Source organism: Zeugodacus cucurbitae, chromosome 5, assembly GCF_028554725.1.
Source record: "Zeugodacus cucurbitae isolate PBARC_wt_2022May chromosome 5, idZeuCucr1.2, whole genome shotgun sequence".
In the NCBI taxonomy this organism is placed as follows: Eukaryota; Metazoa; Arthropoda; class Insecta; order Diptera; family Tephritidae; genus Zeugodacus; species Zeugodacus cucurbitae.
This window is the reverse complement of record NC_071670.1, coordinates 5,199,754-5,217,667: the sequence shown is the minus strand read 5'-3', so window position 1 is coordinate 5,217,667 and position 17,914 is coordinate 5,199,754. Positions and strand designations below refer to the sequence as shown.

The 17,914-nt window shown below is 32.2% G+C and overlaps 3 protein-coding genes and 2 non-coding genes across 11 annotated transcripts in view; 2 read left to right on the top strand and 3 right to left on the bottom strand.

Annotated features, from left to right (window-relative positions):
- Positions 1 to 2,304: 2,304 nt before the first annotated feature.
- On the top strand, positions 2,305 to 4,908 carry LOC105208544 (uncharacterized). The gene has a single exon (XM_011178444.3). The coding sequence runs from the start codon at positions 2,442 to 2,444 to the stop codon at positions 3,660 to 3,662; it is 1,221 nt and encodes a 406-aa protein (XP_011176746.2). The 5' UTR covers positions 2,305 to 2,441; the 3' UTR covers positions 3,663 to 4,908.
- Positions 3,945 to 4,024, bottom strand: LOC114803584 (small nucleolar RNA Me28S-Am982). The gene has a single exon (XR_003752064.1). It is a non-coding gene; the product is annotated as a small nucleolar RNA Me28S-Am982 (small nucleolar RNA).
- LOC105208543 (60S acidic ribosomal protein P2) lies at positions 4,346 to 5,518 on the bottom strand. The gene is made up of 3 exons (XM_011178443.3): positions 5,380 to 5,518; positions 4,717 to 5,124; positions 4,346 to 4,529 (listed from the first exon to the last, which is right to left on the bottom strand). Exon 2 carries the CDS (start codon positions 5,121 to 5,123, stop codon positions 4,788 to 4,790), a length of 336 nt encoding a protein of 111 aa, XP_011176745.1. The 5' UTR covers position 5,124; positions 5,380 to 5,518; the 3' UTR covers positions 4,346 to 4,529; positions 4,717 to 4,787.
- On the bottom strand, positions 4,603 to 4,684 carry LOC114803585 (small nucleolar RNA Me28S-Am982). The gene has a single exon (XR_003752065.2). It is a non-coding gene; the product is annotated as a small nucleolar RNA Me28S-Am982 (small nucleolar RNA).
- Positions 5,519 to 6,110: 592 nt separating the features above from the next.
- The window catches only part of LOC105208545 (dynamin), a 43,357-nt gene continuing 31,553 nt past the window's right edge, over positions 6,111 to 17,914 (top strand). For 4 of the 7 annotated variants that reach the window (XM_029037975.2, XM_054231509.1, XM_029037973.2 and 1 more), the window contains exons 1-2: positions 6,111 to 6,327; positions 7,353 to 7,647. In XM_029037975.2, coding sequence (XP_028893808.1) covers positions 7,502 to 7,647 — 146 coding nt within the window. In that variant the 5' untranslated portion in view covers positions 6,111 to 6,327; positions 7,353 to 7,501. Of the gene's footprint in view, positions 6,328 to 6,940; positions 7,155 to 7,352; positions 7,648 to 17,914 lie in introns of those variants that run through there. The other 3 variants (XM_054231508.1, XM_054231507.1, XM_054231506.1) reach the window with 3 other exon arrangements.

Here is a 17,914-nt window from a genome sequence, read left to right as displayed (position 1 = left end):
TAAAACACTGTTGACGAAGCGTTCGATGTGTTAGTGTAAAGAAAAAAAAACCAAATTTTATAAAAAAAAATAAATTATTTAAAAAGTTTTTAAACAGTTCTCGTTATAATGCATGCAATCAGACCTCACAATAAATTGGTGAAAAAAATATTAGAAAAGAAATACGTTTTTCAACTAAATACATAACACAAAAATTAAAATATCTGCGAAAAATCCACTAGCTTCCATTAGCACATGAACGCTTCATAACGGTTAGCTATCATATGCTTCAGTTCCATGGGTTTCCTATATTAAGCATGTACACTTATATTTACAAATACAAATGTATATAACATATTTACATAAAAAAATGAAAAGTAAAAAGGTCTGTGAGAAAATCTATAAACAAAAAACACAATGCAGCTGCGTTAAGATTTCTAGAAAACATGAAAGAAATAAATTAAACGAGTCGACTCTGTATTTTCGAAAATTACCGTTGCAAAAATTCACATAACCTTAAAATTATCGCAAATTGTTGTTGCTTTCAAGGAAAACGGTACCAAATTCTAGTAATTTCAAAATTCACATTTTATTAATGTTTTCGATAAATATGTAAACTCTAAAATCGTTTTCGAAAGCTATAAACTTTTGAATTTTTCAAAATTTCACTTTGCTTAATACATGACTACAATACGACTTTCATGTGCTTTTATGTGTATTTTTAAATAAGCTAACAATCATTATAAGTAAGTTTTAAATACTCCAAACGATAAGTAGTATTATTTTTCATTGTATAACGCTAACGAAAGCATTAAATTTAGCGTGTTACAGTATTAGAAATAAGGTTATATATTAAATGTGGTACTTTAGATTTAGTTGACAAAAAAAAAAAAAAACATAGAAAACATAGAAAAAATATAACAATGTTAAACATTTAAAGCATTTATTACATAAACATTATTTCTTATTTTTTCAATTCAGTTTTTTATTTTATATTTTTTTATATTACGCAGTCTTTTCATTTCTCAATCATATTGCCATATAAAGTGTTAACACTGAACTGAGTTTTTATATAGCGTATACAGTGTTTTGCGTTAAAATTAATTAAAAACAAAACTTCTTAGTCATCAAATATGCTTTAATAAATAGTTATTAATTTATGTCTTATAATCATAAGCCAATCAGTACAACACACAGACAGTGCATTTCTAATTTATGTTGAAAATATTATTTATATCTTTTTCGCTTGTGAAATAGCCTAAAAGTATGCAAATAAAAAATGAAAATTTGGCATATTTTTCAACTACATATACCTCGATGATAGTTGCTTTCTTATGACCAAAAACTTATAGTTTATAAAAATAATTAGTTTTAGTAAGTTAAAATAAAAATATAATTTGTCGAGTTATTAACAATTAAAAAAATTCTTTTAACTGTAAAGAAATGCTAAGAAAAATTTAAAAAACAAAATTTTTTGTGTGAAAATTTTAAATTTTCGGTAAAAAAAGTTGATATGAAAATATGATAAAAAATTAAATTGCATAATTTAATATACTCATACGCCAGTATTAACAAAATTCGGATAACTGATATGTTTTCGAAATTTCACGCTATTAAGTGTAGAAATATTTTTTTTTTTTTTGTTTTAATTTGAGATTTAGTTAACAAAAAAACAATTTTTACATATTTTTTTCTAATTTGAGATTTAGTTAAAAAAAAAACATTTCTATATTTTTGACAATTAGTTTGCTTCACATATTATTAATAATATAAATAAAAAAAACATTAACAAAAATAAAAAATATATATTCAGAGTAGAGCGTGTTAAATAGCAGTAAGTGTATAATTTTTTTGAAATAAGTGCATTCTGAAAAGCTGTAGTTGTATTCCGACTACGGGCTGAAACTTATTAAAATATATATGTATATATATACTGTAATTTATTTATAAATAGACACGCTATTGTAAAAAATATTTTAAAATACTTACAATTGTGAGATATTTTAATATTTAGAAGTGTAAACAAAATAAAATGTGTATAATAAAATCAAATGCAATAATGAAAACGTTTGATGAAGCGCGCAATAAGTTAAATATTAATATTTGTGAATATACGTGAGTATTAAATTAATTTTTTTTTTTCAGAAATTGATACTATAAAAATTATTTATTGTATTTTCTCTTTGTGTTTTTTTTTTTAATATCCAAAAGAGTTAATTAAATAATTTTTATATTACTATGTTTATTTTAAATTAAAATATTTCTAACAAAAATGAAAAGATATAGTTACATTGCAACCCTGTTACCCCATTAACTTAATTTCCACCCTTAAAATTGTAAACAAATCAACAGCTGATGTATTACACTGATTTCTAGCAATACTTCGGCAAAGAAATTAAATATATAGTAGATATAATATTCTAAAAAAAATTCCTGCGAGCTTCTGCTGTGCTGCTACTGCAATGTTACGAAATGTGCCTCGCTGCAATCAGCATTTACTACACATAGAATGGAGCACCAAAAGTTGTTCCCATATTTCAACCACAAGTGGAGCCATTGCTTATGCAAAAGCCGATAACATCAAGTTTCAGAGTAAAGTAATCAGTAAACTTGTTGGACAACGTATATCTGGCAGCAAAAAGCGTTGGTACCCCAGTAATGATGCAAATACTTCCAATTCAACTAGACACCACAATGCTGAGATGTTTAACAGTGCGCATATTACCAAATCCACTGGCAGTGGTGGTGGCAAAAATACAACACGTCGTATGGTGGTACTGAATAAATTATTTATGAAACACATCACCGACCTCTTGGCAACTGGCGAAGCCTCGGAGTCTATATTAGGACGTGGTTTGCAAGTGACACGTGTAAAGATCTCACCAGATTTCGCATATATAAACGTGTATTGGTTGGGAAGTGGCGTGCCATTAGCTGATGCACTACTCGAAACGGAATTGCAGCGTTGCAGTGGTCGTCTACGACATGAACTCTCGCAATTAATGTTGATGAGTGAAGTTCCACGCATTAAATTTGCACGTGAGAAAAAATTGTCAAATATTGCACAAGTGGAGGAGCTGTTACGGACTATGGATTTTGGTGCGGACACGGAAGAACCAACCGATGCAAGTGCACAAACTGCAGGTGAACAAGTGCCTTTGAAACACAATTTAGTGGCTAACCTGATGCAACGTGAGTTTTATGGCAAAAATGATATAGAAGAGACAAGTCTCAATGAGCATGATAACGAGGAACAATTTCCTGAAATGCGACATGATGTACTTGGGTTGGATCATCGGCATATCATGTCAAAAATATTGACGAAAATGCGTAAATCTCAACAGGCTTGGGAGCAGCACGCACGAAAAGATAGTGCCACTGTTAGCACAAATCAGGTAGTTAATACCGCTGAAACGCTTGAGCAAATTAAACAACGGCTTGCTGAGGCATCGGAGAAGTCGGCAAGTTTCGAAAAGTTTCTGGCCAAAAGACGTGAGCGTAAAAATACGCCAGAGCGTAAACGACATGATCGCGCATCTGAGTGGACGGATGAACGTGCTGAACAAGCGGCGTTGGAAGCAGCAGCTGCCACAGTGCTTACACCTAAACAACGACGGTTGTTGGAGGCGGAAGATTATTTATTTGAAGATCAATATGATGAACATAATCCAAATGCCAAATAGAAATCATTCAAAACACAAACAAGTTAGTGTATACAATATCAAGTTAATTCGTTTAACTAACGTAAATAAAATCGTTATTTTAGTGTAAAACTTGTTTAATTCTTTTATTTATATTGAAATTTATAATTTATAAAAACTAAAATATCTGAAAGAAATAGTAAATACATAAAGATGTTGCGGTATTGACACATTGACCCTGTTGAATAGCAGTCCCACCTAAAACAAATTGAGAAAATTAAAATTAGTAAATTTTATAAATACTAAAATTTTTTTTTATTTTTAATTAAATCAGTTAAAAACTTATATGACATCAACGTTTTTTCTCAGTCGAAAGATGGTGAAAGTTTTATTCATCACAAAATTAACAAAGCGAAATTATATTTTTCAAATTCTACTATTTATGCAAATCTGTGTAATTTACTTTTTACTCACCTAAAATAACAGAATTATTGGCTTCGCTGGAGTCAAGTCAATAAAAGCTCATATATTGTTTACAAAGAGCGGCATCCTTTTCCAACTGTTTCATGATGCAGCCATATTTGTTGACAAATAGCAATAGTAACTGCGGAGATACGCCACCCTGCTGTAAAAATCACATTTAAACATACAACACTTTTTCCCACTCTCCAATGCTGTGAAAGACCCTAACACCTGCACCCAAATTTTTAAAATAAAAGTTGCAATTTAAACGTGTAAAACTTTACTTTCTTTTATTTCATAGAAATAAAATTCAACTATGTTGTAATAGGTTATGTCAGTTTGCAAATATCCTTGGAAAATATATTATATATATAAATATCCAAGGATATTGGCATTCAATTTAAACCCTCCCATGCTGACGTTGTTGACTGAAACTTGAGCAGTAACCTGTAAATATAAGATAAGAACTCAATTAGCAATTATTTACACATTAGAAAATTTAAACAAAGTATTTAGTATTACATTTAATCAGTTAAAAACTTATATGACATCAACGTTTATTATCAGTCGAAAGATGGTGAAAGTTTTATTCATCACAGTAATAATCAAATATCTAAATTTATCTTTGACTCACCCAGAAGTTTGTGCACGTTTTTTTGTTGTACCAGCGTTTGCTAGTGGACCCCGTTACAAAGAATTGGTAGCTTATTCGAAGAGACCGAAGCCCATATCGTCATCCTCAGATTCGGATTCTTCCTTCTTCTCCTCTTTCTTGGCTTCCTTCTTGTCACCACTAGCCTCAGCGGCAGCTGGAGCAGCTACAGCAGCAGCGGCACCACCAGCAGGCATGGACGAGAGTTTCTCGCGACCCTGGGCAATCAGTTCTTCGATGGACTTGCCATTCAATTCACCGACAACCTTGCTGAGGCGTTCGGAATCAACTTCAATACCGACCGAGCTGAGGATCTTCTCGATATCGGCATTTTTGGGGTTTTCGGCACCGCCAAGAACAGCCAACAAGTATGCAGCCACGTAACGCATTCTACAAGCAAATATCGAACAATTGTTTAATAAAACTTTTCAATCCGACACTAATTGCGTATAACGCAAAAGCTTTCGTGAACACAATAACATATCAGCTGAATGATCACAAACTGCTGCTTAACTTCGAGCAATGCAAATAACTTTATCTTTTAAAATCTGCAACATCTTGCACGTAGGTAAATTAAAAACATTTAAATATTATGCACTGTTAGTTGTGTTCACGTTAGCTGTAAATTTTTTCCAATAAACTTACTTTTAAGTCCTTTTTTTTCGACACGAAACGTGTACAGCACAAGAAAATACAACTTTCGTTTAAAAACTTTAGAACGAAAAGAACTCTGTCAGCTAGTTGACATTTGGAGGATACTTCCGCCTCAACGCCACTGCACTGTAACTTGAGCTATTACAATAAATTAGGGTTGCATTTGAACTATATTTAGTTGTCAAAAAATCAATTTAATAAAATTAAATTAAAGTATTTTAACTATATATTATTTATTTATTGCCGCTATTGCTTTTGAACTAAATAGCATGATTACAATATAATATTTAAATTAGTAAAAAATTTACATGGAAATATTTGACTAAATATTCAATTAAAAATTATTATAATAATCTATTACTGAATATTTTTATTTATAAAATGATAAAAACTTATAATAATCCTTTTGTTTATAAAATGTTTAAATCTTATAAGTATATATAGCTAATTGGATTATATTGTGAAATTCTGAACTTTGAATATTTTTATATACAATTTATAATATATAGAAGTAATGAAAAAACTAAATGACAATGTCGAGGAATTGAAAAAAATATAAAATCGTGTACTTGTGATAATTGTACAGTAATTATTAAAAAAAAAACAATCATAAATAATTATAGATAGAAAAATACCAATTGTCAGTTCGACTAATTGTCGAAACTGATTGGTAACGCTGTTCCTATTGGTAAACTTCTGAGTGGCAGCATTCTTTTTTCGAGTTTGCTCAGTTGCTAATTTTCTGCCCCGACGTTTGGTGTTTCTAAAAATTTTCTGTATAAATCATTTGAAACTTTCATTGGAATTGTAGAGAAAATAAATAAGTTTTAAGTGCAAGAGTTTTGCACAAATCGAGTTATAGTGACGTGACGACAACTAGCATTTTGAATTTATACATTCCAATTTGATAATCGAAGTGAAGTGCGTACCTAGAAAACGGTAAATTGCGAGCTACAACAATGTTAACTAGTATATAACGCACACAAATTTTTTGCACATAATGATGGCGTGAATTGGCCGTGAAATTGCTTAATAACCATACGTATGCGTGTGTATAAAAACAAATTAACTTGTCTGGTTAAAGAAAGTAAAATACAACAATTTTATTAAAGAAGATGAAGTGGGGTGAGGCAGAAAAAGTATTGCTCGTTAGCCGAACTGACACTATGAATCAGCGTCAGATAGCAGCGAAATAGTAATTAGCAACTGGATTCGCTATAATTCTTCCCGTGCACATGATTTGCGCCTTTTGCAATTTTATACAGCTTTTCTTTATCAAATATGCATCTGTTTTGATCCATTGATGACACTTGTTTGTGGGGTGGTGTCTTTTGCCTTTTTGCTACTTTTTTGAGTGCGACTTTTTTTCTTTTCGGTTTTGACAGTTGATTTTTTTTGTTTTGTATTTTCTTCGTGTCATTTATTTATTTATCTGCTTTGTGTTGCTTTCTCTTACATTTCTTTTTGCAACTTATTCGTTAAAATTGTCAAATCAAGAAGAAGCAGCAATAAATGTAGAATTAACGGACGAAAAAGAATGGTAACGTAAAAGCAATTCAAAGCAAGCAACGAAAAATCGAAATCAGTCGAGGGCGAATCGAAATCGTGATAGATACCAAAGAAGTGGATGTGAGGAAAGAACGTATGATTTTTTCTCCAATAATTCCATAAAGTGCAGAAAAGTATTCCATTTGGTGAAATTTAAGTTAGTAATATAAAAATAATCGAATCGATAATTCGTTTATTAGCAATTAAGTTTTGACAAAGTAAGTGTCTTTATTCACGGGTGACAAATTGTGTAGATATCACGACAAAAAAAAAAGTGGTCAAGAAAAAAGTGGGCGCAGTACAAAAGCGTAATCGCTAGTGCAGTGTCGCAAAAATTTCTGGACACCACAATGTGATGTCCAGAAGTTTAAGAAAAAAATTTAATTGTGTAAATTGTAAAACTAAAATTCTTATAGGTATATAACACAAACGAATTAAAAAAAGAAGAAACAGTTACAACAACCGAATAACCTACAAACGTAGTCGCAGTGATTACTATCAGTGGCCGTAAGGCAGCCACTTTTCGAGTCAGGGCAGAGGCCCAAGCAGTACAACTACCAGCAAAATGGAGCAACTAATTCCAATTGTTAATAAGCTACAAGATGCATTCACGCAATTGGGCGTGCATATGCAGCTTGATTTGCCACAGATCGCTGTCGTAGGCGGTCAATCGGCCGGAAAGAGTTCGGTGTTGGAGAATTTCGTTGGCAAGTAAGTGTACACCAAAGATAACATTAACTCACATATATATGAACATATAAAATATATTTGTACGGGCATGTTTTTTTATAGGACAATTTGTATTTGAATAATCAATGAATTTGGCTGTGCTCCATGGGTCGTATGCGTTGTAGTAGTAGATATTTGTGTGGTTGTGTCGGACTGGTTGGTTAGTAGGAAGAGTTTCAAAGGAAAAATATCCATTGTGTATAGGTTATTATGCAGCAGTAAGCAAGACGTGATAGTGCCATGCGCAAACGTTTATGTATGTACTCGCATGTACTTTTGTCTCCTACTCCGACCACCTTGTGCAGTATTTAGTTCAGTTTTGCTTTTGTGTTTCGATTTTTATTACGACTTGTTCTCCTGGCTGCTGACTGTGTGGCGAAAGCAATAAATGAATGTGAGATGTGGAAAAATCAATGTTTTCACATTCAATTTCTGTTTTTTTTTCACCAATTTATACACGCTTAACTTATCTGTTTCAACTAATTACTTGAAAGAGTAATGAAAAAATACAGAGCCAGGAATTTTATCAATAACAAGAAACTTGGTATATTTGCACATTCTACTACACGAATTTTTAAATGTTACATATGCATACATGTTTATGTATATATTTTTATTTTATTTTTACGAGCTTCCAGCTTTTTCTATTGAATACCTTTCTTGTTTAGTGTTAGTTTTTTGTTTAACAATTTTTCTTTTGTATATTTTACTTAGACATATTTCAATGCTTTTATTGTATTTTGTTTGCACGTGAAATTTCGACATTTCTGCGTTTCTATACGCCAACATAATTGTTCCAAGTCTTCATTTTGCAGTAAAAACCGCAGTTGTTGTTGATTTTTTTAAAATTGCTAATTGTTGTAATTTCTGGACTTCAATTTTTATCTGTTATACCAAAATGCAATAATTTTTAGATCATTGCTGTTTTAAGATTTGAGTTTGATTTTAGGATTTCATTGCGCTGACTATGTTTCCATTAACAGATTTATATTTCATTTTTTCTGCCACATCCGCATTCATTACCATTATTAAATCGTGATAACAACCAATGCAACAACTCAACAAAAGAAAAAATCAACCAGTATGCATAAAAACAAAGCCATATCAATACAACAGAAAAATTTAAAATTTCTACATTAAAGAAACAGTAAACCGAAGTTGAAAAGTATATAAAAGGGGGAGTATTTCCGCACAGCATACATTCTCAATTCACAAATACAAATGTTTAAAAATGTGTATGGAAATATACAATATAACAACAATTTTGTCAAAAGAGCAGAATGAGTCCAACAACAGCAGCAAAAATACGCATAACCAGCAAATACAGAAAAAAAATTATCAAAAACTAAGGGGGTGTTTACAGACAGCGTATGCGCACTATCAGCTGACCAAAAAGGTCATGGCAGCGCCAAAGAGAGCATTTGCGAGCACGTTTTCCATAAGAGTACCGTAAATCGATGCAATGTAATCGCATGATTGAGAGTGTTTCGTATTTTATGTTGAAATTGCATTTGTTTTATGCTATGCGCACTCCTACGCTTTTTCGTCACTTTATACTATCCCTATATCGTGTTTTCTGTGTTATCATCCCCGTAGTGCTGCGTGCGTAAATATCAAGAGTAGTGCTGCCACTTAGTCAAGTTTTCATTGACCTTTTGATCAAAGGATACATACAAACATACATGTATTGTCATAAATACGCTTATATAAATTCAGTGAGATTACGTAAATCATACAATAAGTCGGGTTCTTCTAATTTTCATATATAGACATTTACAAAAGGTAAATATTTGATTATTGAATTAAACTGTTCTTATTGAGAGTGTATTAAGTAATGAACCTTTTTGGGTCTCAATTACAAAATCGACATCTCTTAGAACCCTATCTCAAATAATATAGTTTTGTTAGGAAAGATTTCCAGCCAATTAAAATGTTACTTTCTACTATAGATTGTTTCTTATGTCCTCGTGACTACTATATAACCAAGTTCCATTTCATTTGTTCAGGAATCCGTTTTTCTCTCTAGGTGGTTTCGGAGTGATTCTCCTACTATCACCTCCAGCTCATACAATATTTGGATAATTATTTAATGTTTTTGATATTTAATATAAAAAATATATATTTTTCTGTACGATAAGCCTTCTAAAGTTCTTTTAATACACATCGTACCAAACCCGTATATACATATGTTATTCTTAATTACATGTGTTTATATCTGAAATTTAGCTGTGCTAGTAACCTAATTGTAATATAAACAAAATCGATAAAATTACAATTTATTACGCACAAATTACATTGTTGTTTGTGAGGTCTTTCTGATTACAAAAATACTATTTATTCAATAGCGATTACAGCTCAATTATTTAAAGATATGGAATTTACAGTTTTTGTAATAGGCAGAGTATGAAATTTTGAAATTATGCATATAAATGAACATAAAATTTAGTTGATTTAAAAATAAAAAGTTGATCCAAGTTCTCCATAATTTTTAACCCATTCTAATTTACTATAAATCACAAAACAAAAGCTCTCTTATCTTTATATAACTAGCAACAGGCATATATTTATAAAAAATAATATCTCAAAATAAAATTCCCCACCCAGTTTTTTTTATCTAAGTTTCCTACTTTTCATGTCTTACTTTACTTACGTTACGTACTTATCATTTGGCTTGTTTTCAAATTCATTTCCAACTAATCCGCTGGGATTTAAACCAGCCTACGCATTTAATCGCTGCGAGGAGGACTTAATTGCATTGCATACCTAACTCATTATGCTTGACAGCAAACATTGGGTGCCCTTTAATTTCTAAGCAATTATACTGCTTGACGGAAATTGGTTATATATATGACCTTATTTCTACCCTTTTCAATGGCATACATAATCGTCGCGGTTGGAGAAATTGTTAAATCAATTTGTTAGATATAGACAGGAATGAAGTACCGTTATATTTTTTATTAAATACCGTTATATTTATCGTTCTCACGACAGTCAGTTCTACGTAACCGTAACGGACCCGTATTTTTATCCGGGCAAGGACTGTCAAATCGGCAATATTCCTCAAAATTATTTGGGGAATGTTTTATGCCGCTACAGCAACAACAACACCGTTATATTTATAACTCATAAAAGGTATGATGACGAAATATAGAGTGGGGATTTAGTCGAGACGCATGGCCACTTTAATTCTGTCATTGGTGTCGTGATATTTGTCCAAACGTGTTTTCTTCATCATTCAGGAAACCTTTTTTGGTTGATATCTCTTGTTTGTTTGGTTCAACCAAGTTTAGTTGAACACATCTTTATTCTGTTTAAGTTCACAATTGAGCTTCACTTCATTGCTCTTCTGCCGCAATTATTACACACTTCGTTTATTTTTTTTTAATAATTAATTATCGAATTGTTGACTGGCCGTCTGCCGACTTCACTGCAAACTATGACCATCAACGGTAATTTTTGGTTTGAGTTTTGCGCTTGCAGCGAAAATTTATGGTCAATGCGCTGGTGTATGGAGTAAAATAAAGCAGCAAGAGTATAGAAAAAAATCTGGGTCATTAACGTTAACGCTTGCTTTCGATTTATTGTAACTATGATGATGGGGGCCTTATAGTAATAAGTTTGTATTGTTTTTGTTATAATATGCCTGCCATGTAGCAGTTAATACACACTTGGGTGCGCTAAAAGTTTTTCCTCAATGCCATTTGCCATTTTATCAGCAATTGTTGTAAACAATTTTTGTTCATTCTTGTTGCATATGCCGTATTGTAGTAAGTTACTGAGTTTCTTTCAACTTGGCATTCTTCGCCAGTGATTTTCATATTTTCGCTTTGTTTATATATGATTGTTGTCATCATCACTGACGTACTTATTTTATTTGCTTAGCATTTCAACAAACGATTTATCGTCATTGCAATTTTTTTTCACCCATCTATATTTTTCAATACGCTTATTGTTGTAAGCCTTAAATTGCATGTAAAATCTGACAAGTATTCGTATTCTATTCGGCATTGCAGTTTTACATTTGCACGGATTATGTAAGACTCTGTGTGTTGACACACTCACTTATTGCTTGGGTGAGAGCAACAGCTTTGCAATTGTACTTGGGGGTATTTTATCCATAAAACATCCAGTCAACATGTCGTCTGTGTGTTGTGCTAACAATAAGTCTATTTTTTGCCTCAGTTGTGGCTGTTGGAAAAGTTTCGCAGTACTGCCTTGTTTTGCGCAATTTCTACCCCAACCCTTTTTAGTTGGCAAAGTAAAGTATTTTTTTGTTGTAAATTACCGGTTATACCCTAATTTTTGGCACTCGCATTTAAGTATTCTACAAAGTCTATTGTGTTTGAAAATATTTTAAGGTTGGTAGCATAAAAGCCATAAAATTTCATAAACTTACTAGGGTTGGACCATGAGTAATACATAATAATTAAATAAATTGTACTAAATATTTATATTTGTATTGAATCAAACGTTTGTAAAAGTTTGGAATATACAATTTTGATTATTACTTTATTAATCTGGCAACCCTATTCAATCTTTCTTATTATTGTTATTTAAGCTTCACGAAAAACTCATTTGTTTTTTAATTTTAATTAACTATCATATTCTGTAATAAAATTTATCGACTTTCGATAACAATAATCACATCGTCAGTATCATATTTATTATAAGTGCATATAAATCAATATTTAAAAAATTGTGTGGTGCAGGCGCCGGTTTTTGTATTATCAATAATTATTCATTTGTATTTTTACCCGACATCTCTATGTCGTTTAAATCTGTAGTTCGTTTCAACCTATTTTTTGCATTGCAAAGATATGAGTAAAATATTCCATGCTTCAACCATTCAAACCGTTCTTTTAAATATTTTATGTGAATTATGTATGTTTTCTTGCTTCTCTTCATTATTGCCATTACCTTTTTGTGAGCTTCAACTGAGCTTCTCTGATGGCATGATCGCTGATGATCGCATAATGTTGATTTGTATTCGTGTATTCGCTGTTGTTTCCAACTTTTTTATTATTTAAATTTCCATTTGCTGGGGATACCGTCAGCTCTTCTTACATACTGTTTATCAGCATTGTTCTCGCCAAAAACGGAGGGTTCCAAAAGCTTACACAAAGCAAGATATTTGCATTCGAGTATTTAAGAAAAAAAAAACAAAAACGGTCGTCACTGGAAAACAATATAGCTGCTTGCAACGTTCTTGTATTTATACAGAAACAGCCAATAAAATTACTATTTCGCTTTTCTTTTTTAACATTTTCAATCGTTTCACGCGGCAACCGCTTCGCTTTTGACAGTTTAAACCGGTTGGTTTTTTTTCTTCGTCCGCAACTAACCTCTGTTGGCTTTGTGTTACCTTAACATTCGTTACGCGCGTGAGTCATTTGAATGGTGTGGTTTTACTATTCCTAAAACGTGTTAAGCTTCAGCTTACGGTGTGTGGGCAATAGTCTTGTTTAGCTCTCCTCTTCAAATATGTTTTCTTAAGTTACACGAGCCCCCCTTAAAGGTATACAAAATAATAATAATTAAAAATACTGATCAGCGAATGAATACTTATTAAATGAGCTCGAGCTTAAGGTTCTCCACCGTGTTTACTTATATTTTCGCAAGCTCAACTATTTTTCAAGGCTTTTGAGGTTAGAAAATCAGTTAGAACAAAATTTAATATCGATAGTTCTTCTTCAACAGCATTTACTTTGCGGCCAGAAATGCCAGACTCTATCATAAAACTGTATCTCTGTTTTGATAATTTTGACCAAATTTTTAAATCTACAAAACCCTCAGTTTGAGTACGAAGTCGAACGATCTTCTGTCAAGGTGAAGAGGTCACATTATATTAATATTATTTGCTTTTAAAGGTGTTTGGGTATGTTTTGGTTTGAAAAAAGAAAAAGGATCAAAATTACTACCTTGTGGCCATGTGATTATGTTGAGTTGATCTATTGTGAAGAGGTGATGTGATGCACTGTAATTTGCCGATTTTCCGGCTGGCAGCCTCTTTAAAAAAAAAATTGTTGGGCTGGCTGGCTGGAAGCCATTTGACTTTATTGTGTTGATGTGATATGAAGTAGTGATGTGTTGTGAAGTGGTGATGTGATACGCTGTTATTTGCCGATCTTCCGGCTGGCAAGCTCTATATAAGAAAGGCTGTTGAGCTGGCTGGGTAGATGCCATGTGACTTGATTGTGTTGATGTGTTGTGAAGTGGTGACGTGATGGACTGTAATTGCCGGCTGTAAAGCTCTATATAAGAAAGACAGCTGAGGTGGTTGTCTGGGAGCCTGGTGATGTGATATGAAGGTATGATGTGATGTGATGTGGCAATGTGATGCGATATAAATTGAAATTCTGATTGTTGGCTCTATATAAGAAAGGCTGTTGAGCTGGCTGGTTGTCACGTGACTTGATTGTATTGATGTGATGTAAAGTGGTGATATGATGTGAAGTATTGATGGAATGCTATATAAACTTATGGTAGTTGCCTCTATAAAAGAAAGACTATTGGGGTGAGTGTCTGGACATCACGTGTTTGAGTTGATGTGATGTGAAGTGGTGATGCGTTGATGTAAATTGCCGAACTTTTGCTTACTGGTTCTATATAAAATAGGCTGTTGGGGTAGTTGGTTGGAAGCCATGTGCCTGCGGTGAGTCGAAGTGATCTATGGTGGTGATATCATACGAAGTTTGTGCTTTGGCACTTTTATCTATAAAAAAAGAGTCCGTTGAGCAGCTAGGCTCGAAGAATTTTTGACGGGAATTGAAAAAAATTCCATCCGGTAGGGTCCACTACCTTCTTCTCTAAGATTTTTTTTCATTTTTTTTACGTTTAATTTTGTTCGAGTGCCATACATAGTGCTCCCACCGCTCAATTAAAATTGTAATAAGTCATTTGAATAGAGTGTACATATAACTGAGTTATATTATCTGTCATAATTTCTTCTTATCGAAAAAGTATTGTTTGAAGTATACTTAAATTTTTTTTATAATTTTCTTTAGGCATCTTATGAGTACAAAAAATTTTGATAAACAAAAATAGAATGCGATTCCGTTTGTTGACTTACTTTGTATGCAAATTTACTTTACTTCTGTTAAATTAAAAAAATATCTAAAATAAATATTAAAAAATATTTATATATAAATTTACTTAATATTTTTTTCCTTTCAACGAGTCTACAAAATATTTAAATTCTTTTAAGCTACAAGTAATTACTAAAAAGTCACAATCACTGATAAAATATTTTCATTTGCCTTCATTAAATATAAACCGCTAAAATATTTTACCGTTATGACTCACACCGGCGAGCACAAACTTCGACGAGTGTACTTATGCGCATTGTACCCATTGAGAATTGCGTTATTGCCAAAAAAGGCCCTAATTGATAATAACTTGTGGAAAATGTTTGTCGATTGAAGCTTTTTCTACACATAGCGATATACGTTGACTCACCACGTTGTAAAGTAGTACGTACTCAAGTATTTCATTTGACAATCACATAATTTTCCCCACTGATAGCACCTAGTAGCTACGAAAAAAAAAATCACACGAAAAAATCCACCGTTAATGACCCAAATAAAGTAAAAAACGAAAAGCTTCTACTTGGTGTATGTCTATTTATCTTTGACTTTAATTGATATGTATGTTGTACTTTCGTATGTTGCTGTAATATATTTTAATTCTTCCATAGGCTTTTCACTTATACCTTGTTTTTACTTGTTTCTTATACTCTTCTTTAGTTGCTGGCTTCATTAGCTTTCTCTATAATTTCTTTATGTTTTTTTAGTTTTTGTATTGTTTTTCGGTGTTATTTTTGCTTCAGTCATTCTTTTTACCTGTTACTATTTTTATCTGTTATTATTTTTTATCTGTCCGCCTGACAGTTTTAATTGCTAACCGTTTTTTTTTACGATGATTTCACCCAGAGACATGCTTTTGACATCGGCACCTAAGTGACCTCTAGTTTTCACGTTTTCTCTACTGTCACACATTTAATATTTTCTGTTTACGGTCAACGAACTTCAGCAAATCTTAGCTTAGTTGTGCAATTTAAAATTTGACTAGACCCTGTCTATCGAATATATGTACATATGTATTTAACGCTGATTATTTTTGTAATGTGGAAACGTGAGAAGTGCCCTGTTTTATAAAGTTAACTAGAAAAGGGGCTTGGCTTTCTGGTAATTTCGAATCCGCGCTAGTTTTCGAATTGAAGAAATTACTAGTTGGTCCTCTTCAATGAATTACATAACTAATATAACAACTTTCAAGCTTTTTATTCTTTTCGCAGCTTTCTTTGCTTTCATTTCATTCGTTGTAGTATACCAAATTTGAGGTTATGTTGAGTTTGAAGGCCGAGAGATGGTCCCTTTTAAGTTAACTCCTCAAATCAATAAGAATACTATGGGTATCGCGCTTTATTAAATGCTTTGGGTCATAGTTCAATGTCTTCGGCGGACTTAAGACGGCTTATACTATTATCCCAATCTCTGTACTAAATCCACTCTCGTCATGGTAAGAAACTAACCGTGGGAAGAGAACATATCAGAAATTTTACTGTCAGTTTAATACAATTACATTTAATACAACTCTCTACTACGATGTTTGGACTCAAAAACCAGGACTTTTTGGGCTTTGTCGAATATTTCAGGCTTCAGACTAACACCAAAACGTTTTTTTCTAATATAAGTCGCACTTCAAAGTATTTGTTTACATCCTCCGGATAACGACCAAGTTTAAACACCAAATTGCAGAAAAACTCGGGCTAATAAAAGTATGCTTGGTTTGAGAGCCAAAATACAACCCTGTGTTTTAGAAAAGAGACTTTATTGAAGAAAATAGAATGTGATTGTAGTTGATCTACATATTTACTTAGCCCTTTTGTTATTTAATTGAAAAAACGTTTCACGCCACTCTTGTGTCAAACCCACCACCTCAGTTCTTATATTCCCTCGGATAACTTTTAATTTACTATTTTAATTTTTGATTGATTCCGTTTCGATTTACGTCGACATTAATTGGTTTTGCCAACAACACCTGCGGCATAATCCATTATTCCTTTTGTTCTATATGCCTTTTCTGGGGTTGCCATATTGCTGTGTGGACATTTGATATGCGCAGTGGTGAAAGGAAAAGGGGAAGCAGACACAGCTTGGCAGCTGTTGTGGGGAGCTCAACGTAATTTCCTGTCGCTAACCTTGCTCGTGATTATATGTATATATTTATGTACATTCGGTATATGTATTTTACATATAGCACCATAATCGATGACACCTGTGTAATAAAAATGTTGTTGGTTTGTCGACCCAATGTACTCGTACTTTATCTCCGATCACTCTTTGCTATTATTATTTCTTATCTATATTATTCTTATTCCTTTTTTGTTGTATACACCTGATACATGTTTTTTTTTTTTGTAAATATTTTCTATATAAATAATTTGACATGACTGTTTACTATGTGCTAATGTTTGCATAGTTTTGATTTTCATTATGCAATACGGCGTCAATTAGTGTGTAAAGCCAATACTCATACACCTTCTATGGTCATAAATACAAAAGGGGACGCCCGCCGTCAGCCAACTAACAACAAAAACAATAACACTTTGCTTGTACAAACATTTTTATCGTGTATATGTGACAAATTAGTGGGCTTATGTTAGATTAGTTGAAGAGCGAGTGAAAAAAAAAGTAAAAAATAAAAACAAAAACAAAATATATGACGAAAAAGAGGTTAGGTAGTACATATAAGGCAGCAAGCAGCAAAAATTATGCAAAATAATGTCTATATTCTGTCTTTGTATTATTTAATATTTATATTTTTCATATGATGACGTTATCAGAAATGAGACAGTGCAAAAAGTAACGGTATTTAAAATAGGTGATATTTCTTAGAAATTAATTTTGAAAAAAATCTCAAAAATGATGCTGTTCATTTTGTAGCGATAAAACATTTCGGGTCCGTTTTATTTACGTGGAATGGATACCTTGTATGTCGTGGCAATAGATTTTAAGCGAACTATGATATTTATTGTTATTACGATATTTATTGTGACTGAAATTCCAAGTAATTTTGAGGAGTTTGGCGAATTAACGGTCTTTGGCCGAAAACTGATTCGGATCGGGTTAAATAAACACGATTGTCGTGATAATAGCTGGATATTGTTCTTAGTAGACAGCCGACAAGCATAAGATCGGCAACGATAGATAGTCGACAGATATGCACCGCAGTCCATATTTTTTAAATC

Bases quoted from the DNA above. Each gene is read 5' to 3' on its own strand.
- LOC105208544 (XM_011178444.3), top strand. From the start codon at position 2,442: ATGTTACGAAATGTGCCTCGCTGCAATCAGCATTTACTACACATAGAA.
- LOC105208543 (XM_011178443.3), bottom strand. From the start codon at position 5,123: ATGCGTTACGTGGCTGCATACTTGTTGGCTGTTCTTGGCGGTGCCGAA.